General features: G+C 43.8%; 1 protein-coding gene across 3 annotated transcripts in view; it reads right to left on the bottom strand.

The window, feature by feature from the left end:
• Nucleotides 1-24456, bottom strand: part of ATP7B (ATPase, Cu++ transporting, beta polypeptide) — a 65587-nt gene that overhangs the window by 10758 nt on the left and 30373 nt on the right. For all 3 annotated transcript variants that reach the window (XM_012723351.1, XM_012723353.1, XM_012723352.1), the window contains 11 exons: nucleotides 23087-23335; nucleotides 21444-21607; nucleotides 18389-18550; nucleotides 16308-16384; nucleotides 14654-14828; nucleotides 13119-13352; nucleotides 12400-12491; nucleotides 4919-5046; nucleotides 4653-4807; nucleotides 4313-4447; nucleotides 1059-1253 (listed from right to left, as the gene is read on the bottom strand). In XM_012723351.1, the coding sequence (XP_012578805.1) occupies nucleotides 1059-1253; nucleotides 4313-4447; nucleotides 4653-4807; nucleotides 4919-5046; nucleotides 12400-12491; nucleotides 13119-13352; nucleotides 14654-14828; nucleotides 16308-16384; nucleotides 18389-18550; nucleotides 21444-21607; nucleotides 23087-23335 (1766 nt within the window). The remainder of the gene's footprint in view (nucleotides 1-1058; nucleotides 1254-4312; nucleotides 4448-4652; nucleotides 4808-4918; nucleotides 5047-12399; nucleotides 12492-13118; nucleotides 13353-14653; nucleotides 14829-16307; nucleotides 16385-18388; nucleotides 18551-21443; nucleotides 21608-23086; nucleotides 23336-24456) is intronic.

Below are 24456 nucleotides of genomic sequence, written 5' to 3'. Positions count from 1 at the left end.
ACCCTCCTTATTGTTCTTTGGGTGAAGTTCTGAATCTTCTATAAAACCTTCAAGGCCTAACTTTCCCTTCCCTCCTGTCCCCAAGATTCATCTCCTGTCAATTTCTGTATGACTTTCTTTTGGTATCTCATTTATTTATTCAGCAAATAACTGTTGAGTGCAGGCACTGGGCAAGATGCTGGGGATGAAACTGTGAGGAACAAGTCCATGATCCCCCACTGGAGGAGACTAGGATGAGGCATTTAGCTCTACCCCAAACTCTGTGCACTGGCCAATTCTTGCTCAGCTGTCAGGTCTCAAATTAATCTTGAATTTCTTCCTCTCACCCCAGTCCAATGCATACAAGTCTAAGTTAAGTCCCTTGTAAACTGCCTACACAATGCACACGCTCATAGTATGTGTTGCTGAGTGACTATTTTCTGTCTTACTAAATCATAAGCACCTTGGCAGCCACAGACTGAGACCATTGCCAGAGTCTAGCACAGGACCCACCCACAGTAAAGGCTCAACAAGTCATCTAAATAAATGGAAAGGTGAGAGGTTAGGGATTGGTATGTTGGATCAAAGGAAGAACCTTCATTAGTAATGCTGCTCACTGTTCTACTCCCCAAAGTCACAGGACCTCTCTGATAATCACGGGAACACAGAGTCAGTACTGGTCTCTGGACTACATACATAGGCATGGAGCCTGGCTTCTTAGCTGCAAATTACCTCGCCGATTTCTACTGCAGTTCCCTTATCGGTAAAATAAGAATAACAAGCACCCACCTCAAAGAGTTGTTGTTAAGGCTTAACCAATTAATAAAGCATTTACTCTGTAACTGTTAATGTTGCTGCTATTATCATCACCATCATCCTAGTGTTTGTTTTACTTAACAATGTTATCGAGTGACTCTTTTAGGTTTTTCCCTTAATATGCAGCTTAAACTTTTCTATTAGGTTTTCCATTAGGACTCTCCAAGTTTAAAAAAAGTAATAACCAGGTAGTGCCTACAGCTATAGAACCATGCCAGCTGTCTCCCCGCCATTAGCAGGGGGCACCGCAGTACAGAACCAACCTTGTGGGCCATCTCCAGAGGCTTGCCTCCCTTGATGAGGATGCCATTCTGGGCTGCCACCCCAGTGCCCACCATGACTGCTGTGGGCGTGGCCAAGCCCAGTGAGCAGGGGCAGGCAATACACAGCACTGTGATGGATGTCTGGAATGCAAACCGAATGATGACCTCTGCCTGGGAGATGTGCTGGCTAGGGATCTGAAAAGATGAAAGCGACAGAGGCAGGTGGAGTTATATGAGGAATCGCACAGAATTCTGATCATATAAGAATATTCTGGCCCTCCCTGGTGACGCAGCGGGTTAAAGCACAGCATTAAGAAGCTAAAGCTACTTCCACATGAGTTCGATCCCCGCCTGCCCCGGAGGTGACCACATGACGGGGCAGACCTCTCCTGACCCTGCTCCCCGCTGCTCCCCTCAGCAGTGTACTTCGTCAATCTGCCTGTTCTGCTCCCCACTCTGTCCCTGGTGAATCCTCTCACCCTCCGCATCTCTGGCCTGTACCCCAGTTCTGTATGAATAAATAAATAAATTTAAAAAAAAAGAATATTCTGGTGCGGGCAGTGGGGCCTGAATGGCATAATGAGTGGGTTTGGGAAATATGGAAGTACTCTGCTCTCTTTGGTGATACTGCAGTTTTCCAAGCTGACCCTACTGGAATTGCTCAGAGAAAGGCATTATAAGCACAGTCACATAAAATTCACTGATAGGGAGAAACAGCATAGACTCTAGAATTGGACCACAGAGGTCTATATCCTGGCTCTGACAGTAATATAGCTTCTCTGTGTCTGTTTTATCACTTACAAAATGGAGATAAAGATATCCATCTCACAAATTATTGTAAAAAGTAAATATTGAGATAATACACATACAGACACACAGATATATGAAGTACAACACTTGGCACAGGAGAGGTGTCTAAGAAATTGTCATGAATGTATTATCGTTATTTATTAGTCACTAGTATAGAAACATTTAAATAATGATGGTTGCAAGGAATCAAGTAATAATTACACAGTTGGGAAAAGAGGATATTTATCACAGTGTTCTTTGTAATGATAAAAAAACTAGAAACAAGCAATAGGGAACTAGCTCATTAAATTATGAGTATGGTATACAAAATGGAATATTATGCAATTGTTGAGATGATGTATATGCTAACTGACATGGAAAGATGCTAGCATTGCTGAATAAAAAGAAGTACAAAATGGCATATGCTATAATTTAATTACTACAAAATGATCTGCTTTATCTGCATATGGCCTCAGAACAATACTAGATAGATGTTTACCAACGTGGAAAGAACAGTTACTTTCTGAGATTTGGAACCACATTTATTTTCCTCTGTTTTTCACTATTATTTTCTTTGTAAATCCCAAACAAACAAAATCTGTGTCTCGTCTGTAGTTTCCTAGGGGCATATCTTGGTATTAATCATTTGATTCCAACAACTTAAATTATCTTGGTTTATTTTTCAAAATGGCTGACGACTCTGGTTTACAATCAAGAAATTCTATATTCATTTAATTATAGTAAAAAGCATAGTATCTAAATCAAAAATATAGAACATAATTTCTTTAATTACAGTTTATTCTATGATTTTGAAGTTTCTAAAACAACAATTTTTAAAATAAAGTATATTCTTAAAGTCATTTCATTGTCATAGGAACAGCAGGACTTAGGTAGAGACATGCAGTTTAACATGTAATTTTTAGATAAAGATGGTGTGTGTGTGTGTGTGCATGTATATCTTTAAACCCAGTAATTGTTGTCAAAATAAAACCTGGCATTCAGATGAGATTGGGTGGACTCCTAGAGGTTAACATGAACATGGTCCCTACAAATGATTTTATATAGCAGAGTGATAAAAATATCTTAAAGGAACATGCAGTACCTCATTTGCCAGCATCCTCCCTGATATTGCAGATAAAAAACAAACAAAAAAACCCAAAGTAAGATGAAAAGGCAGGGAATAGCAAAAAGCAACACATTCTTATTTAGGATTGAGTCTTCCCACAGCCACATGCAAATCAGCTGCTTTCCCACAAAAGCAGAAATTTCAGGCAGTTGGGTATCTTAATGGCCACTGGCAAATTCTAGGGATACAGTCAGGGGTTACTCTTAAAAGCACTGAGGCCTCCTTAGGTATCAGTAAGTATTTAATTTGGACATTTTTTCATTTTAAAATAAGAAATTTGAGGGAGTAACTAATATCAAAAAAGGACATCCTATTAAATGAGGTATATCCTAAGACTATATAATTTTAATTATGGGTAGCGTATTTCTTAAAGAAAAATAATGATCCATTCCATAGTTACAGTTTCTTATTGTATGGCTCTATGATAAACTACACTTTAGATTAGCTGGTTGAGAGATATTTTTGAAAATAAGGTAAAACATTGCTCCACTCACCAGGCTGCCTCAGTAGGTCCTAAGCTTTTTAGGTAAATCAAGGTTGTTCAGCCACAGCTCCCCTGACAGTGCCAGGTCATTCTCTGTTGTGGGGTGTGACTGACAAGTTGTGGGATGTTTGCAGCACCCCTGGCCTCTACCCACTAAAGGGATGCCGGTATATCTCCTCCCCAGTGATGACAACCAAAAATATCTCTAGATGCTGTCAAGTGTCTCTGGGGGGACAAAATCACTCCCAACTGAGAATCACTGATGGGTGCAGTTCTTACATCTGCAGCAGAAAAGCTTTTGCATTTTTCACAATTCTTTTATGTTTGATAAAACTTTATTTCCTAAGAGTATTCTTCATCCACCTTTTAAATGCAAACATGTCTAGTCCATTGCCTCATGTATAATATTTAAACATATATAATTATTAAAAAGCTACTAGCATTGCCTAGGAAGCTGTGAGTTTGGAGATAGAATTGATGGACATAGAGAACAAAATATATATTTTCCTGAAAATCTGTTAACTGATGTTATTGTGCCACTGAAACTGTGATGTGATCTTTTTTGTGTGCGCCATAATCTCAGAAACAGACAAAACTATATAATGTAAATGTTTTCCTCTTTACAACTGAGAGTCACTTGCAAATGAAAGTCTCAAATTATCTAACTAGAAAGTAAAAAGTACAGTGATTGATTGTCCTACCCTAGCTAAGGTTTTGCTGCCAATAAGTGAAGCAAGTAAATAAAATGTAATGGGTAATTAAAGTCCAATGAATCGAAGACATGAAAGAACAGGATTAATGGCAATACATTATTTATTAACATGGTAACCATACTGCCCAAAGCGTTCAACTTACAGGAAAGTATTTCTGAACAACACCAAAATCGATAAAGCCGATTATAATCCATACCACCAACGTCAAAGTTGAAATGATGATGATAAATGGGACAAAATATCCACTAAACCGGTCAGCCAGTTGCTGAATAGGTGCCTATAGAAACAAAACACCAAGAGAAAGGGGAGTTGTTATCTACAAGGAAACAAACACCACAAGCACAGAAATCTTATTTCCCTCACTAACAACACTGACAAGTTAATCTCTCCTCAAAAAAGTCTGCCTCATTCTGCAGAATTCTTGAGATTATTTCTCAAATGAGGAAGATGAAGCTGTATTATTTTTTAAATTTCTTCATTACCTTTGACATCTGAGCCTCTTCCACGAGCTTCACAATCTGAGCCAAAGTGGTGTCATTGCCCACATGGGTGGCGTTGATGAGCACGGAGCCGTGTGCATTTATGGACCCTGCAATGACTGTGCTCCCAGGTTTCTTAGTGACGGGCATGGCTTCTCCTAGAGGAGAACAGAGAACAAGCACCACATGCCAAATCCAATCAGCACTCATGTGACCTGATCACTGCTGAGACCCCCCCGCATAAGGGCATGCGAAGTGAGTCACCTAACCTGTGATGAGAGACTCATCAGCCATGGTGTTGCCTTCCAGCACTTTCCCATCCACAGGAAACTTTCCCCCAGGAACCACCTTGATGATATCACCCCGCTGCACCAGTTCCATGGGTACTTGCTCCTCCCTGCAAGAAATACCACTCAAGTTACTCACAGGAATTCACCCTCTTGGTCTGTCCCCCCACATCAGATTCTAGGCAAACTGTTGGACTAGTGAGATTGTGCTTAGTTCACACCGCCAGCAGTGTTTGTTTCATGCATTCAATTACAGATTGAGTCAATTTTTACTTTGCAACTACACGGTACCTGGCTCTGTACTAGGCAGTGGGGCCACAGCTGCTGTGAGGAGGACAACAAAGCACCCACCCTCATGAAGTCAAGTTTCTCGAAGGAAATGGACAATAAACAAGATAGTTCCAGGTATGAAGTTAGGTCTATGATGAAAATAAACAGGATGAGGTCACCGAGGGCTTCTTTGCGTGGTAGGGAGGAAGAGAGAAATGGGAAAGGCCTCTCTCAGGTCATGACATGTGTACTGAGGCCTAGATAACAACAGACGTCAACATGGGAGAGAAAGAAAACTCAAGGGAGAAAACAGCTAATGCAAAGGCCCTGGGGAAGGCAGGAAAGATGTCTTTGAGAAAAAGTTAGAAGGCAGCCAGGGTCTGACATGTCAGATCTTGCAGAGCAGAGAAATGGCTTTGGATGAAGTGATGTTTAGTAGGAAAGTAACTGATTCACCCCACTAGCTCCTGCAGGAGAATAGACTGTAGGGGCAATAAGAGAAGCTGAGAGGAGTCAAGCTGTTGTGGCCATACGAGAAAGAGGAGGCAAAGGCATGGGCCACAGATGAAGAAAAACTCAAGATATTTTTAGGTCGTATATGAATTAGATGAGCAAATACAATGGGCCCCTGAAGGAAATCATCAAAGACTTATAATTTTTAGTTTGCGCAAGTGGGTGCATGGAGACATCATTTCATGAAAAGGAGACAACTACAGAGAAGCAGCTGAGATGGGAGAGGAATGAGACGGGAGGAAGATCTCTGCAAGTCAGGTCTGAGATGCCTACACCACTTCCACGTAGAAAGTCAGGTAGGGACTTGAAAAGATGGTCAGCTGAGGGAGGAGGTCAGAGACCGAGATACACATCGGAAAGTTGCCCAATATAGATGGCATGAGCTTACCTAGGAGTAAAAATGGAAAAGAGGCCCAGCTCTCAGTCCTGGGGCACTTTAAGATTTGGAGGATAAACAGGTGGGAGGGCCAGTCACTGACATGGCAGGAAAAGGGGAGGATGAGACTTCCAGGGAACCAAATGCCGGAAACACTGCCACACAGATGCAAATACATGTGAAACTCATCACTTAGGATGTGCATATAGTAAAAAATAAAGAAAAAAGAATTTAAGAGGGAGAGAAAAAGGAAAAATGTTGGTGAGAGGCTGACATGAAGACAAAAAAAAGCCCCAAAACAATAGTCAGATTTATTTATTTGATGTTTTTGGCCAAAACAATGTCAAAAATTCATGGAGGCAGAAACCGGTCTGGAATGGGCTAAGAGAGAATCGGTAAAGGGGAAGGAGAGAGCAGCCAGGACCACTTTTAAAAGAAGTGCTGTGAAAGGGAAGGGGAGTTAAGATAGGAAATTGTGAACTGTTTGCTGGGGGGATGGCCCCACAAAGACAGGGACAGAGTGAGAAAGCAAGAGGGGGCGTCAGGCTTCGAGAGCATCTCTCTGACAGCATGACAAATCCTCATTCACCTCCCTGTAAGTCACAGGCGCTCATGAACAAGGCAGAATAGCCAGTGCATCCTATGGCAAGGATAAGGAGGCAGCTTTAGGGACAGCGCAAGGAGGGGCCTCAGGAGCTGAAAGAGGCGCCAGAGATAATAGCAACAAATTCCAAAGGAGATAATCACACACCCCAGGACTAGGGACTACAGGACCTTCCAAACAAGGGCATAAAGAAGAAAGACTCTAAGATAAGAGCTGAGACACAGAGAGTAGTTCTGGGCACAGAGGCGTTAAGACAGTGAGTGAGACCACTAGAATTAACCACTCACTCAGAGACTGGTGGGGCTTTAGGATAATTAGGGAAAGAAGGTCTGTATTCCGTGAGGTACGACACTCTGGTCCCTCCCTGACCACGTTCCACCTGCGGCACAATTTGTTTCTGTTCTTTCTCCTTAAGAAACCTTTTCTTTCTCTAAACAAGAACCTGCCTCCTTTCGCTTACTTGTCTGCACATCAGGTAGACACCAACTTGTCTAGCAACTTGTCTAGCAGCCGGGACTCAGTGCTGCCACTGCAGCCTGGGGTCGACCCATTCCTGGCTGGGAGCCTGGGCAAGAAGAGCAGGCCTGGAGAACAAGTAGGGTTCTAGGACTGTTCAAACATCCCTTTTATTCTACAACTCCATCTAAGCTAAGTTGAAGAGGAGTATACAAAAAGTCATCTTACTTGAGAAGGGAAATTAAACATTTACTGAGTACAGGTACGCTACTATTTTCTCTGCTTTATTTCACTGAATCTTCCCCAAAGCCTATAGGTGATCACCCCCATTTAAGGAAAAGCCAATAGATTTTGTAGGAGAGGCATCTAATCAAATACCCATGCCCATTTCTTTAAGTGTTGCCGTGTACAAATGTGTCAAACTTTGGAATCAGCATGTAGACAGAGATGTTAAATATTACATCTTTTCTCTTTTAAAATATTTTCTCCTTTAATATTTTCTCTTTCCAAATTACCATGCATCCTCTGCATGGTAGTGAGGATTCAAGGACTTGTCTGAGCATGAAGACCCATCTGTGCCTACCACGCCACCACCTCCCCGCAGGTTCCTGAGAACACAGGCTGTTCTGGACGTCGCCAGAATCCCGAGACTAAGTGCCACGTGAGCCTGTGAGCGTGCCAGATGCCAGGACACAGCAGTGAGCATGGCAAGCGCCTGACCTCAGGCGTTTGGGGTCCATGGTGCTGGCCGGTCACAGGACAGCATGTGCTCTGGGTCAAACTCGGTTCAACGCCGCAGAGTCCTCCTTTATAAATGGCGATTCTGTTCCCAGGATTAACTGAGATAATGCTTGTTTAACGGTCAGTCAGCAACACCCTGATGTACGGGTAGAGCCCAGGGAATACGGGTGGCTATCACCTAGTGGACCTTTTCAATACCGATGCTGAAACAGACCCTGGGCTGGGTGGGATTCCGAACAGGACAAAGAGGAGCCTTCCTCTCAGGTTTGTTTTTACAGAGAGCAGGAAGCAGACAGATGCAAGTTCAATAATGGCCACAATAAAATAAAAGGAGTGCTGAAAAAGAGAGCTCTTTCAAGGGAAAGTGGGCACATGAGTCCCAGAGTCTACTTCTGCTTAAGGCAGTGTGGTAAACAGGAGACAGGGAGACCCCTGCATCTTGAGAATACTCTCTGCTTCTTTTTAAGTCTCCCACAGAGGTAGGTAGGTTTCTGCATGACAGGAGAAGCTTGTGTCTGGGGAAGCACTTGCTCATTTCAGAAAAGAGGACTCAGAGGGCAGACAGGCAGCCTTTCCCCTCCACCCCCCACAACCTAACTGCTTAGCTCTAAATGCTCGCTCATCGGGTGACACTTGGCACACTCATCCAGTGGAGTGCCTTTCTAAGAAATCTTTAGTAACACTAATCCTGCCTAATCTAACTTTGAATCTCTCCTTTGATCTGAATTAATCACATCTTTCTTACTCTAATGAGCTTAATTTAAGGTGAAAAGCACTTCATGGGAGACACAGTGGTTCTTTCTGGGGAATTCCCAGCAGCATTTCTTCTTCAGAAGCTAAATCCACACAGAACGCCAGCTACAGGAACACACTCCACTGAAAGAGAGTGTCCCCTGGCATTTCTTTAGCGTTGAGTGTTTCTCCCTCACCTGTCCCCTCTTCTCTGTTCTCTTTCCTCATCTAACACAAAGCCAAAAGACAAAGAAAGAACATAAGAGAATGGCCACTGCCTAGAAATAACTTGCAATTTTGATTCCCCAATTATAAAAAAAACAAAAGACTTCAATGTGGGAGACCGGGGAACAGGCTTTGCAGGCCTTTTATGTCATAAACATGAGTTTATTTACACACGAGTGTAATTTATTTCTCCAACATTTGACAGTTGTGCCACTCATTCAACTCATAGGTGTCTGAGCACCACCATGTTTATTAAGTCCCAGGTGACAGAGGCACTGGGCTTTCTGAACACTGAGAGCAATGAGCCAGGTAGGGGAATAGGAAAGGACCTGACATCCTAGCTGAGACCTGAAGAACAAGGAGACAAGGGAAATGGAAAATGGAAGGAAGAAAAGTGTTCAGCAAGAGGAATGACGTGTGCACAGAGGCACAGGGAGAAGAGAAGCTCTTTCCCAGGCAGCTGGGATTTGACAGAAGAAGGGCGGAACAAGAAACAACTTAAGACACATACAAGGCAGGCACAGAATCATGTATGTCCATTAAGAGAAGAACACAAGACAACAGGGAGTTGCAGGAAGATTTTGAGCTACAGAGTAACACAATTAGAGCTATGATTTCAAAAGATCTCTGGTTTGAATGTGGAAAAATATTTGGAGGGAGACAAGGCTAGAAACAGAAGGTCATGAGGAGTCTGTTGTACTTCAGGTGAGAGAGAGAGTGGTGGCCTGGGCAAGCGTGGGGACAGTAGGAGGGGCAGAGAGGTCACTGAGCTAGAATCAGAGGATGGAGCCTGGTGTACGCAGCAGGGGGAAGGCAGATGCCCAGGGCTTCACCCTGGAGCTGGCATGTGATGGGCCATCCGAGACGGACAGGGGCTAGGGGAAAGAGGCAGAATATGGAAGGGGAGAGGATGGGAAGGTCACACACTGGCTGACTCTGAGTTTCTGTGAACCACCCATGAGAAAGAGTCCAACAGGCTGAGGAACATCGAGGTCTGAGGTAGGTTTGAAAATCACCTCCACACCTGGGTGTCTGAAGAAATGAGGGAGAAGAGATGTGCCTAAGACACACCAAGACAACAGGGCCAGCACTGAAACCCCAACAATCACTCATATTTAAGGAGTGAGGTGAACATAAAGTCCATGAAAAAGCCCACAGCAGTCACTAAGAAAGCAAGGCTCGGCAAACTGAGCTCACATGTTGACGCTCCACTACCCATGACTTTGGGTGAAGGAGAGGTGTCTCCAGCAAACTAGTGGAGGGAGATACAGGATTGAGTCTCACCAATATGTACAAGCTGAAGAACGAACCTTGGGAGGCCTTCAGATAGTGCCACTTATTATTGCACACCCAGCAGCTGCCCAGAATGCAGGGCCCTGCAGGAGGTAAAGGTTGACTGGGGGCCCTGCCACATCGCACACCTCATGCTACAGAGAGGACTCCTCAGGGGGTGGAGCCAGCAGCCTTGCCCTGGGAGAGCAGATATGACCAGGGCCCTACTCCTCCCAGAAGCTGGAGCACCTACTCAGGAAGGTGGGGTAGACCCCCCAGCCCTGTTTGACAAACATAGCTAACGTGATGCAAACATACAACCATCTGAGGAAAAATCAGGATGAACTCTGTTCTCCTGGCTCCTAGCTTAAAAATGGTATTCCCCATTATAACAATTAATAGCCAGGCTGATAGTGTCCACAGCCCCGAATCAATCACCTTCTTTGGAGAAGAACAGAGTTATGCCTAAGGCAGCCACATGTTCCTTCAGCAGGTCATCTGGCCTGTGCCTTTGACAGGTGCATGTCTCCTTGTGAGTAGCCCACGTGGTGGTTCACCCGATCAGAAGCACTTCAGAATGAAAGACAGAGCAGAACTGCAGCAGCCTGTAACTCTTTCCTGAGGTGAATGCTTTTATACCTCAGAAGTATGCATGTCATCAATTTATAAGGAAGAAAACAACCCAGATACAAAATTACTGCAGAGCCAGCAAAGCAGTTGGGGGTGTTGGGGCCCACAAATGCCACTAGCTGTGGCACACTGGTCCGCTGAGGAAGGCAATAAAGGGGTGGTTGAGAGGGTAGTTCTGTGTCTCCAGGGCTTCAGTCCCAATCTGCCACGGACCTGGCAAAGTTACTTCACCTCACTGAGCTTTAGATTCTTCCTAACAAAGTGGGGATCATGACAGCACCTACCTTACAGGGTAGTTACTTATCACGGTTAGGTAAGTTATGTGAAGTGTTAAGTAGTGTACCTAGTAGGCAGTAGTTCTCAAATCTCAGCTGATACTACCAACTTCTGAGTGTTATTTAAAAGCCAGCATCCAGGCAAAAGCTGGTGGTACTGCTGCGGTCAGCCTGTGCCTCACTAACTTCATTCATTCATGTCTCGCCACCACTTCATGTACTCAACAAAGCAGCCCTCAGAGGCCACCTCTCACGCACATGCAGTGACAACAGTGGCAACAGTGGCAACAGTGTGTGGAATGGCAAGAGATGGAGGGACAGGGCACAAGGTTTGTCTCAAAGGGGGAAGCATTTGGAGAGTATGTGATACTGGAAGGTAAGATGCAGGAGAGACAGAGCCACTGAAGATGAATGAGAAATCAACAGAAAAAGGCTCCTGAGCACAAGCCCAGCAGAGAGACAACTCTCCTACCAGGGCAGGCAGAAGAAAGCACAGTAGAGAAGGTTGGTTCTGTAGGTTGAGTGACAGGGAACTGATGGCTTTTCCATCTAATGGTCCCTATTTTCAGTAATCAGAAGTGAGATCACAGGCTAAAGAGGAAAGTGGTGGGGCCAGAGAGAGTTCAGGCATGTGAAAAAGGTCTATAAATAACCATAGAATATGACCAGGGAAATACAGAAGCCTTCATTTGTTTAAAAAGAAAAAAAAAAGTCAATGCTATTTAAAGTGCTTTAAAAGTCAGTATACACAAGAATTAAGAACTTGGAGACTTGAACCAACAGCCTGGATCATATCCCAATTTCATTATTTAAAACCTCCACGTCCTTGGATCAGTTGCTTAGCTTCTCTGAAATGCAGTTACCTCATCTGTAATAACAAGTTCTTCTTCATCACATTTTTCATACCTGACTCATAGTAAATGCCATGTAACTTCCAAAGATAATGATAATAATTATCATTAATTTATCTGTCAAGTTAATGAAGAAAAACAATGCTACTCTCATTTTTATACTTTGGCAGATTGAAGCCTTTATCTCCCAGCCTGTTTGAACTCCCCAAAGCTTCCAAAGGAGGGTGAAGTCGTGATCCATGTTTCCAAGAAGCTTCCCTCACCACCACTAGCCTTCTTCTACTAAATTCTGGAACACTCCTCATCTGTACAGCTCACTGGTCACTTGACCACCTCACCCTGAACTCTCCCTTACCTTTTAGTATATAAATGCCCTGCCCACCTAACTGGATGGAGAGGAGGGCTCTTTCAGAACATGTCTTCATTCTCCCTTACAAGGTTTAGTGTCATGTACATAGTGGGGATCCGATGTGCAGATTGATATAAACTGACCAAGGATTTTGATGAGATTAACCCACCTGATGATTAAGTTATCCTCACCAAGAGTCACAACGGTGGCTTCTGTGGCTTGGAGAGACATGAGTTTGGCAAGTGCTTCTGAAGTTTTGCTCTAAGAAAGAACCAGAATGCAAAATAAGAGCTGTCACAGTTGGTGTGTGCAAACCAGACTGACATTCACAGGCCAGGATCAGAGAAAGCCAATGCAGAAAGCAGCTGCCCCCAACAGCCTCACTGCATGTCAAAGGCCCCCCCAGAATGGGTGTCACTCATGTAGCCGTGTCCTCCCCACACTGAATGTTCCAGGCCATTAAGTTCTATGAATTACTGTCTTCACCTGGGATCACTCCAATTTCTCTTAGGGCCTGAGTTATTTTATAGGCTACCTTAAAATACCGGGTATAAGGCAGGGTGTTAAAAACGGCATGAACCTAAAGTATAAATGTGGGCTTCTAGACTCAGTTATGTTCTAAGAGATGGCCTGAAATCCAGGTTTCTTTCTATAACACACTGCACCTGAACAAAAGTTTAAATAATTAACCAAATTAGCTGGGATTTCAGACGTCGTCACTAATTTGGAGATTAGAGACCAGAACATCTAATTACAGAGAGGGTTCACATTTCTTCAAGTCTTTCTCTAGATGGTACGTAATTAGTAATTCTAAACATGGTGTTCAACTGAACTAAGGTTCGTATTACTAAAGAAAGGGCTCTTTTATAAATCTGAAGCTGCAGTTACCTTTGCCACGTGTTCCAGCCACCGCCCCAGGGCAATGAACACGAAGAGCATGGGAGGCGTGTCAAAGAAGGTCACAGGGCTCCTCTCAGCCCTCTCAGCTATGGCCACGACCAGGATGATGAAGGAGTAGACATAAGCGATGCTCGTGGCCAGCACGATCAGCACATCCATGTTGGCTGTCCTATGCTTCAGAGATTTGTAGGCCTGAATGTAGAAGTACCACCCACCGAGGAACTGGAAGACAGGTGTGGGCAGGGGGTCGAGGGGACATGACTGTGACAAGCAGGTACACACCTCCAGGAGGACCAGAACAGTGGCCCTTCAGGAGCGAGAATGCTCCAGATTCACACACATGATGGTCTCCTCTATAATTGCTATTTTTTGACGTGTAGTTCCTGATCCTGACAGCTACTGGCCATGGGAAAAGATGACCCAAGGCAGGGAGACCTTTAAAACCCATGGACAGAACCTCAGTGTCCACCAGTAGGATACCAGTAGGGTAACAGTAATAACAGGTGAGGTGAATCATGGTTCACTTGCTTTGTGGACAGAGCTAGGCATCCCAAAGGAGAGTGCTGGATCTATAAATGACAAGCATCAAAGAAGCCCACAGTATGAGGTTAAGTGAAAAGCCAGTTATAAATCAGTCTATCTAGCACAGTCCCATGACAGAAGTCTGTGTCCATATTATGTGAACATGTACACATACATACATACACACATAACTTGGATTTTCCTCTATATAGGTGAGGGTCTGGACAAATGAAAACCCAACTGGTGATAACACCATGTTAACCTGGAAGAATGAGCCGGGTTGTAGGCAGTATAAGATTAGTTAAAGAATGTCTTCCCTTTTTCTGCCTTTACTTCAGTATGGTATGATGTTCACTGTAAATGTATATCATATTTGCAATTAAGAAGAATATACAGAAAGGAAAAAAAAATCAGCTTAAAGATATTTGCCCCCAGATAGTCCTAAACAAACATTCTAACATTAAGTTAGGAGATTTATATTTTAAAATATAGACCGGCATACTGCCCATCAGAAACATCACTGGTTCCTTTCATATTGCCCCCAAAGTAGAAGTTAAAGTAGAGGCCTGTATTTTTTCAATTATAATTTAAATCATATACCATCCTCAGGTGACATTTCTGCCATTTGAGAAAGGGCATTATAGAGAAGCATGAGCTCCATGGTGGCCCAGCTGCAGTTTGTGACCACCAGCTAAATACTAAGCAAATTGGAGAAAAACAGGTTCCCTGATCGTTGCAGCAAAGTGGCTGCTATTTCAGGGAAAGCTGAAGCACCTACAATTAACTGTTCAGTGAAAGCAGTCCTTTCTAGTCCCCCATATTAGAGGATACCCCCCTCTGCTGGTCGAAAAACAGAAAAAGCAGCAACTGACTGAGCCAAGTCAGGGGAGCGCCACCTCAACCACCCTGGAGAGCCGGGCCTGGCCCAAGAGGACAAAGTATGTGCGCTGCTGGCCACCCTGAGGCCTGAGCGGAGAGGGCTGCCCCTTTCTGATACTCACCTGGACAAAGGTACACAAAATAAAGAAGATTAGATTTAGAATGGAGAGTCCTGGAATGATGTTGTGGTCTAGGACCATAGATTCGTGGGGCTGGCTGCTAGGTATCAGCATATAGATCATTAAACCCATAACAGGGATGCCAAACACCAGGCTGCACAGGAAAGACTTCTTCCACCTGGAAAGGAAGGCAGCAACACCGACACATTAGATACTGCCTGCCACTTGGATTACAGGTGATCTCACTTTAAGATTTGCCTTTGTCACCTGTCTGAGAGCAGATCCCCAAAGGCTAAAATGAAAGAAAGGCTCTCTGACGCCATCTAGAAATCTAAACATCATGGCAAGGATGTTCCAGAGAGGTGTGGAGCCAGCATTTGCCGCGGCCCGTGGTGGACGTTACCTTCAACCTTCAGGTGAGGCAACCGAGGTCTAGACACTAAGACTCAAGTCCCAACAAAGGTTTGTCCTGTTCAGCCTATGGTTGCCTAGTGATGTTTTTACAAAATGCAATCTTACACAGATTTACCCAAAAATTGCAGATAAAAGCATTATTTTATTAGTATAAATTTCTCTATGCATTCAATTTTAAGCTATAACTTAAATTGAGTCAGTAAGAACAGTGACGCTACCTTGATGAACCCCAGAGTTTGAAATTGGGGGTTAAGGAAGACACCTGTGGTTTCACATTGCCTTCCACCTCTACCGACATCCCAACCAAGTGGTGATGGAAGTTCTAAGGTGCCTCAAATAGGGTCCGAAAGCCACTCCCTGCAAGGCTGACATCACACACTCTCAGGCTGCTGCCCCAGGTCCTGAGTGTTAGCCCGTAACTGGCTGACAGAGGTTTCTCCTGCCAGTGCCTCTTGTCCTCTCAACATGCCAGTCACAGCAACCACATGAGGCTCTGAAGGAATTCCACCCCCAGCTCAGCCTGGCTGTTCTTTAGATTCAAAGAACAAATCATGTGTCCCTGCTTGTCATTTTTGCTGACTCCTCAGAGCCCACTTGAGCCACTTAAATCACTCTTTCCCAGACAGAGAATGGGTCCCTTTAAGTTAGAGATGAAGTTCTATTTGTCTCCAGCACCTGGCACAGTGCCTTACACAGAAGAGCAGCTTTATGATTGTTGAATGACTAAACAGCAAATGAAACAATGAGTGAACCCAAGTCCCTTGATTCCCAAGCCACATTTTCCTCCACTTGGCCATGATTCCTCTCTTCAGATCCTACCTCTGGAATCCATTCTAATAAAGTGTTAAACACTGTAAAAGAAAAAAAAAAATAATCCACATTTCATTTTACCCAACTTAAGTGCTGCCCAAACTGTTAGCCATCAGCTAGCTATTCATGACTTAAAATTAGTTAAAAATAAATGAAATAAAAAACTCACTTCCTCAGTCATACTAGCACTTCATTGCTCAGTTGCTATGGCTACCAATACTGATAAAGAATATGTCTGTTGTCGCACAATGTTCCATTGGACAACAGTTTTAGAGGGTGAACATCACAGAGTAAAGGCAACTAATCCAAGTGGAAGGTGCTGTGGGAACCAGAGGCAGAAGGGACATCAATAACACAGAATGAGGCAGAGTCAACCCGGGAAGAGCAAGACGCCTGGGTAAGAGCTGCACTTTATCTTTTCTGTTCTACCTACTGCTTTATTTCCACCTTGTGGTCCAAATGATGAGCGTTGGGGTTTCTCTGGGCCGGGGAAGCATGAAAGCCGATTTCCTTGTTATCAAAAAGACAGGGGTGGGAAACAAGAAGGAAGGCACTTGATTAAAACACGTACTGGTAGAAAGAATGTTTACATCTTTACACATCAGAAAGAATCTGTAAGTACCTCTGAGACTATACTGGTTTTTCCTCTCATGACATCTTTCTCCCAATCATCCTACGTAAATCCTGTCTAATTCAGCATCATCTATGATTACAGACTATATCACCACCCCAGGAAGGGGTGACAGTCCTGTGCCCTCTCTCAGCAAAAGGCAGCAGTTCTGGGAAGTAACTTCTCAGGCACCAAAACTATAGAGTAGTAAAATGTAGAGCAATAAACTCTGAATTTTGGGGTTAAGAAATTGCCAAATATGGCATGGTGAGGTGCTTTATCAGTCACTCTCTGCATGAGGAAACTGGAGGGAAAGTTAATAGGCTGCCCAAAGTCACAGCATTAGCAGAAGAGCCAGATGAGCTGTCGGGTGCCCAGGCTCCCAGCACAGGCTTCTTTTGCAGCAGACCTGGGCTCCTTCTACCCACCACATTTTTGTGTCACTTGCCCTGTCCCAGCCCTCTCTGCCTTATTTGATCTGATCACGGAGACTCTGAGACCCTTTATAAATATACACAGGAAAAGTTGCCAGGAAGTGTCCTGTTGATCAGCACAATTATAAAGAGAGGGCCACAGAATACCAGTATAGGGATTTTACACAAAAACTAAAAATTATGATGAGGAAAGTATATCTAAAACTGTCTAAAGACAAATCATTTCACAACTAATATTGACCCAATTCTATTAGGAAATGATGCCCCAGAGATGCAAGAAAGGAGGAGGTCAAATATCACACAATTCCTCCAACAAGGATAAAGAGGGTTCTGTACCCACAGGCCGGCTGGAGTCCAGCAGGGACATTGTAAATAAGGGTAATCAAGAAGCACTCGAAGGTACGGCTGAACCTCCCAACTATTAAAGCATCTGCCTGCCTTTCAGTCACATCAACCCCGTGTTACTACTGTTCTGCAAGATCCATGTATGTAGAAAGAAAAAACGACTGAGCTTGGAGATAGATCTGAGTTTGTGTGTCACTTCTTAACCTGCTAGCTGCGTACCAGTGAGCAAAGTCACTTAACCTCTCTGGGGATCTTTTGTCATCTGCTAATGAAGTCATGCTGTTGGCCTCTGAGACTGAGACACGGCAGCAGCAGCATTGTCTGCCTGTCGAGAGCCCTAGGAGGTCATCCAATAGGGAGCATCTAGCTTTAAATCTCACACATACATACAATGAGCAAAAAAAAAAAAAAAAAAAAAAAGCTATTACAAGTTGCTACAAAATGTTTCATTCCTAAGCAATTTCAAAAGTAACTGTTGCCCTTAAACATCCTTTCTCCTTGCTATTAGTTTTTAGAAGTTAATCTGGTACAGTTTGGGCTGTTTAACCCATTCAGGTCCCCACTGATGCTCATCCTCCTCTGGTGTGGTATCATATAGGTGTTAAAAAGGAAACAGTATATCTGTGGACTAAGGAAGGAACTAGTGGCATGAAAGTGATTGTAATTAATTTTTCAAAGCAGAAATGACCAAACTTCTCCCATGATAAGACAAGTCTAGCATGGTGGCAAAACTCAGAACAATAATTTTCAACACCAACATTCTTTTGATCTATAGATACTTGGTACAGAAATAAATAATCCTTTTAAATTACATTCAGGCATGTTAACCCCATGTAATTAGGTAGGCATCTTAGTCATGTAAATTTTTCTCAGAAAAGATCTAAAATTAAAGTAATAATGTCTTCTTCTTACTTCTTCTTACTCAGTCACTGATTCTCCTTCTGAGATTACCTGATATTTTCTTACCTTCACTGTATATGATTCACCTTATTTCCACAGAAAAGTTGAAAGCTTTTAGGTAACTCTCATTTATTTCCTTTTTGTACAACTACATTTTCTCATTTTTGTACAGTAACTATGTATCACTATTTTTAAGTGGGTATAATTTGGGAATGAATGACATACCTCAATAATTTTGACAATATCCCGTGGACCAATAATTTCAGGATCAAACTTCACATGGGCTTTGCTGGTGGCAAGGGCCACAGAGGCGTAGCTGATGCCATTGGTCCTCGTGAGTTTGGACTCAATGTTGTGAACACAGGAAGCACAGGTCATCCCGGTGACCTGCAATAAAAAATGACAAAAATCTTTCACCCAGGATCCAGAGGTGCCTATCCAAAGCACACCGCCCAAAGTGAGCCTAACAGGCAGCTGCTAGCCCTTGCTCCTTCCCTAACAGCCTCCCCAAGGCCCTGGGCATTCATTTCCATGCCCTCTGCAAAATTTTTACCTCAAACAGTCCCTCAGGAGTTTCAGGGATATAAAACAGTGGTTCTTCCCTAGGTCACTTCAGGACTCGCAGCTAATCACTAGACACAGACAGCAACAGCTAGAGACCTGACTTCAGGTTCTGCTGATGGATTTTTGCAAGTGACTTCACATTCTTTGTCTCAGTTCTCATCTCATCAAGGACTTCAGGTAATAACACATACAGTTCCTCTACCTCAAAGGGGAAAGGATGTGAAACTCTGCAAAACTCTTTGATCCGAAAAACTTTCCATGATCTCAAAGGTGGTTGGCATTTGATCTAGCTAATACCTCCCCATTGCAGGGCTCTGCTCATGCCGAGGATGACCTAGCAATACCTCATTACCAACAGGAGGAAAGGACTGAAGAAGTAACTCGTGGAAGAGATGGAATTTGAAGTGGCCCCAAAGTATGGGTAGGGTGTTAGCAGGTGAAGTAAAGGCACCAATAGGAAGAAACATGGGGAAGAGACAAAAGGCAGGACAGCTGTAGGGTTCAGCCAGCCACCCAAGTCAGGCGTGGCCGCACACAGTATGCACAGGATGCCCTCCCTGTTGGTAGGGTCCACACAAAGACTCTTGAGCACCCAACTAAAAAGTACTGACAGGAAGTCAGTGATGGGTAATAAACATCAGAATGACAGGACTGGGGCTCAGATTGAAATCAGCATCAAATACCTCAAAATCAAAGAGTTCTGTCTGAATCAGAACTGGGGCTCAGATTGAAATCAGCATCAAATACCTCAAAATCAAAGAGTTCTGTCTGAATCAGAACACATTCACATCGGCTTGGGACCCCAGGAAAAGACAGGAAAGGGAGGACCATCACACAGATGAAGCATTTACCTGCTAGCAGGTGTCAATGCAATCCAAGCTTTATAAAGTCCACAAATATTTCCAGAGAGCAACAAAGCTCTCACTTTACTTTTACAGTCACCCCAATAATAATACGTAATTCTGCACCCTTGCAATTGTGCTAAGAATGCCACAAGTATACTGTCCTGCTCACACCAACCCTACTGGGTAGGCCTCAGAAACTGCAGCACCGAGGGTTTGGGAACTTGTCCAGATGGGGCAGAGGTGGAATCTGAAGCTGATGTCCTGGAACTGACTCTCTTCTCAGAACCACTGCTGAGTACCTCATGAGGTGATCTTTATGATTATCCGTACAGTGACAGGGCAAGGATGCAAGCCCAGTATAAGCTACTTCACTCGATGTGAGCGAAAAGAGCTGCAGGTGCGACAAGCCATCCCTGTAATGTGCATCGGACAAAACAGACAATCCACTCTCCCAAGTATCAGTGGTCCAGAACACTAATGAAACACAGCCAGAAATGCCTACACGCAATGTCTGTGCAGATGAGAATAATATAACTACTGACACTGCTTAGTTCAAAATAAATAAAAAAATAAATACAAACAAGGCTTCCCTTTTCTGAGTCAGAGATTCCCTACAGTGGTAGTCTGAGCAGGTAGAGATGGCCCCATGACCTGGGGCCCTGCTCCTGTCATGGGCTGGTTTGAGCTGGAACCTGGTGAATATTACACTTTGCCCTCCACACACACAGAGGCCTGACCAAAGCAAAGGGTTTGCTCTGCAAATAACACCACTTATCGGGAGCTCAAAATGCCACTGGTGTCCTCAGTACTTTTTTCTTCAAACATTTACTTATCACCAATGGCAGTGACTAAACATAGCAAGGAAATAAAAGACCCTTTTACCTCAGCGAAAGAACATTACTCAATTCCTTGTGGGTTTTATCTAAGTCTCCTTTTATTTACACAAAAGAGCTTTGTGCAGAAATGCTTGTGAACCCAGCACGTTCAAAACACTAGTAATACCTTGTCTTTACTGGCTTGTTGACATACGCAGCTGGTGAGAGTACATGAGCAGGAAACGACAGTCTGCCCCACCCCAGCCACTCCGGCATTCATGACTGAGGACTAGGACACACTGGTTAACAATCACCTTCTTTTTTAAAGATTTATTTATTTATGCATACAGAACAGGGGTGCAAACCAGAGGTGCAGGGGCGGTGAGGGGCTTCACCAGAGACAGAGCAGGGAGCAGAACAGGGTGACTGACGAAGTACACTGCTGAGGGGAGCAGCGGGCAGGTCAGGAGAGGTCTGGCCGCGCCATGTGGGTCACCTCTGGGGTCAGGGATCGAACTCATGTTGAAGTGACTTTAGCTTCTTAGTGCTGCATTTACCCGCTGCGCCACCAGGGAGGGCCCAACAATCACCTTCTTAATACCCCTTTGCCTCCCAACAAGTCCCATCTTTGAATGCACTGACAAGTGCGACAATGCCCTCCCGAGCTTCTGGCATTCCAGCTTCCCTCCAGTTTTGTGGAATGTGTTTGTGATCAACTCCCTCAGACCACCAAACCCAATTCAGGCAACATTTTTAATTGCTCTTCCACCGACAATTCCATGACTTTTCATCACACCCTTTTCTCCTCTTCCTCCTCAGGCCCTGAATATACTGGTATCCACTATATTACTTTTTAATATAACTGACATTCCTCCACGAAAACGAACTGTTTGTCATTATTTTCAAAGGAAAACAAAACCGCCAATGACGACAGCAAACAGGATGCGTGGAGCAGAAGCAGTGGGCTGACCACAGAGTGCTCCCTCAGAACACACCTGCAGTCTGTCAGAGGCCTGCTGTGCCCGGCACCCGCATCCACCCAGCCACCACACTTACAATCAGCTCGAGGTCGCCATCGGAGCCTGCATAGTCTTCCATGACTGCTGCATCGAAGCCCAAGTCCTGGATGAGCTGAGCTATCTCGAGTGGCTGGATGACTTCTGGATTATACTTAACCTCTGCCTTTCCAGCCATTAAGGCAACAAGCACGGAAAGGATACCTGAAACCATCGGGTCACAGCTGTGATGACATGTTCACACATCTGGGATGACATGGTCAATTAAACCTGATACAAAAATGTCTGCCCCAGAAGACCTGAGAACAGTGGTTCTCAAACTGGGTTGAACATCAGCTCCCTGGGAAAGTTTACATTCACAATGCCTGGCCCTTAACCCAGAGCAATTAAATCAGAATCTCTTAGCATGGTTGCCAGTCATTTTTTCTTTTTCCCTGAAAATTCCCAGATAGTTCTAATGGATAGCCAAGTGGGACATCACTACTTCAGAACAATGTCTCTCATGCTGGGCATACAGGCCAGCTGAGGACCTTGCTGTAATTCAGTGGGTCTGGGGTGGGTGTGGTGGGTTCACGGTTCTATAGATCCATCCATCTCCAGGATAAAGCCTATGTTACAGACCTGGGGACCATTTCAAGGCAAGCTCTAGAAAGATACTGATGGGTAGACACACCTCAAAGCAAGAGATGTAGTCTGCAGGTACCAACTAACTTTCCATGCACTTTTTTGTTTGGATACTTTCATATAAAGAAAAAGTAATTTTACTCTTTTTCAGTTCTTAATGACTTTCAAGATTGAAAAATTGCTACAAATTATCTTGCTGACACTACTGTGCTGGTTTAAGGGAGAGGAAAAACACCTCACTGAAATAAATGGAAGGAATGATGAGCTTTTGAAAGGATGCCATAGGGAATAAAAATGAGGAATTCAAGTGAGGGGCAGAAACACAAGCACTGTGAGATTTCAGACTGGAGTCAACTCACAGGTGACAAAGGAACTCTCCTTGAGCACCTCCATTTGAGAACAGTCAGTAAGAGTTTAGTGCACAGGGAACCAGAGTAGGGCGAGATGTGCCATCCCAATGTAGGGTTGATTCTCAGGGTGAAGGAGTCTAAGCAGAAAGACACCTGGAGTCACTGCAGTGACCCTGGTGGTGAGATCCAGTCACTGTTAAGAGAGTTTCCAAATAAATAACTAGGGCAGGCTTTTGTTGCACTTTCAAGTGTAAGAGTCAGCACTAGAGGACAAAATGCTGCCATTTCCACATCACTCTATGGTTTGTAAGGATAACAGGCCAGCATATTTGAACTTAGAACTTCACAAGAAGCATGCTGTTTAATTGTTTGATAGAAGTTTATGGGATATGAAGAGAAAAACAAGGGCAATGACTAGGACAGGCTAATCAAAGAGCTTACTCACAGAATGTGCCATGACCTTTAAACTGGATTTCTAACTTACACAGGAATACACTTTATCTCAAACAACTTAAATACATCTTAAAGAGCAATGCCAAATGTCCGAGAATGTTAGACAAATCTCTACACTGTCATTAATGAACTTGGTACCAGATTATCATGGCCACTGATAAATGCAGTCAAGGGAGACTATCGAGAGCACATGGCACCCCACTTATGACTGAGTTTACACAGAGAACCCCAGTTTACCTGTGTGCAGATCACTTACCATCTTCTTTCTGCAGGCTTCTCTCTATGTTAGACACACAGGATGCACAGGTCATGCCTGTGATCTGTAAAAAGCACTTCTGTGGTACCATCGTTATGGAGGCTTGTCGGGGCCTGGTTGAGCCGAGATTTTCAGGGAGTCTCCCAGCCTGCGGAGACACTGCCCACACAGACCCAAGGGTATCAGCTGCAGCTGGCACTGTGGAATTCTCCCCATTATGGTTTCCAACATGGCTGCCAGGACAGCTTTCTAGGATAAATTGTCAGAAATCATTCAAATGAGAAAAGCAAATCATACATTTTCTCAGAACAGGAATTTCAAGCTGAACCATATTAAAATGAAAGGTCTTGAAGAGGCTATTTGGAGATTGGTGCTTCCATCATTCTCTCTCCCTCCTCTGAAGCAGTGGCAGAGGCACACAATTGCAGACATAAGGAAAATATGCCAAACACGTTAAGACTGGAATGTTCTGGATAATGAATGCTCTAATTGGATAATAATAAGAATTCCCCAGGCATAAGCATGTTACATATATGACCCCCTTAAAATAGCTCTCTGGGGATAAATACTATCATCACTCCCATTTTAGAGATGAAGAAATGAGTTAAAGATGTTAGTTTACCCACTGTCCCTGAGGTAGTCAGTGGTGGACCTAGCTCCTGAACCAGGCCTGTTTAAGTGTTTGACTCTAGAACTTGCCACTCTGGTTGACAGAGGTTCACTTCCAACCCATGAGAAACAAAATGACCTTTCTTGAGTTGTTTGTCTTTCTCTGAATTGTTTGTAAAGTCCCATATATATAGAGTCCTTTGTCAGGTGCGTAGCCTGCAAATATCTGTTGTCAGGCTATGATTCGGGTTTTCTCCATCTACTGGTGTCTCTTTTGATAAAAGAAGCCCGTTAATGATTGTGTATTTTGAACTTTATAAATAGCTTTGATAATGTGAAAATATCCATGGCATTTTCTTACAGAAACTATTGTTTTCATAAACTCCCATAGTCATAAATCAAGCCTATGCTACACTTCAAATTTACTTCTGTGCAGAGTATGAGCTGACAGCCAAGGTTAATTTCTTTCCATCTGGATATCCAATTGTTCCACCTGCAAACACTGAGAAGACCACCCTCTCCTCAATGAATTGCAGGGGCATGTCTGTCACACATTAGGAGGCCATAAATGTGCTGCTCTGACTCTGGACTCTCCATTATGTTCATTTACCTTCTGGTCTTGTGTCCCTTGTGCCATTTTTTTTTAATTATTTATTTATGCATACAGAACTGGGGCACAGACCAGAGGTGCAGGGGCAGTGTGAGGACTCACCAGAGACAGAGCGGGTCACAGAACAGCAGATAAACTGAAATGCACTGCT

The sequence above is a fragment of the Condylura cristata genome, unplaced genomic scaffold (assembly GCF_000260355.1).
Source record: "Condylura cristata isolate star-nosed mole 26May11 unplaced genomic scaffold, ConCri1.0 scaffold00010, whole genome shotgun sequence".
NCBI classification, from domain to species: Eukaryota; Metazoa; Chordata; class Mammalia; order Eulipotyphla; family Talpidae; genus Condylura; species Condylura cristata.
Note: the sequence above shows the minus strand (reverse complement) of the source record. Positions and strands in the feature narration are given on the sequence as shown.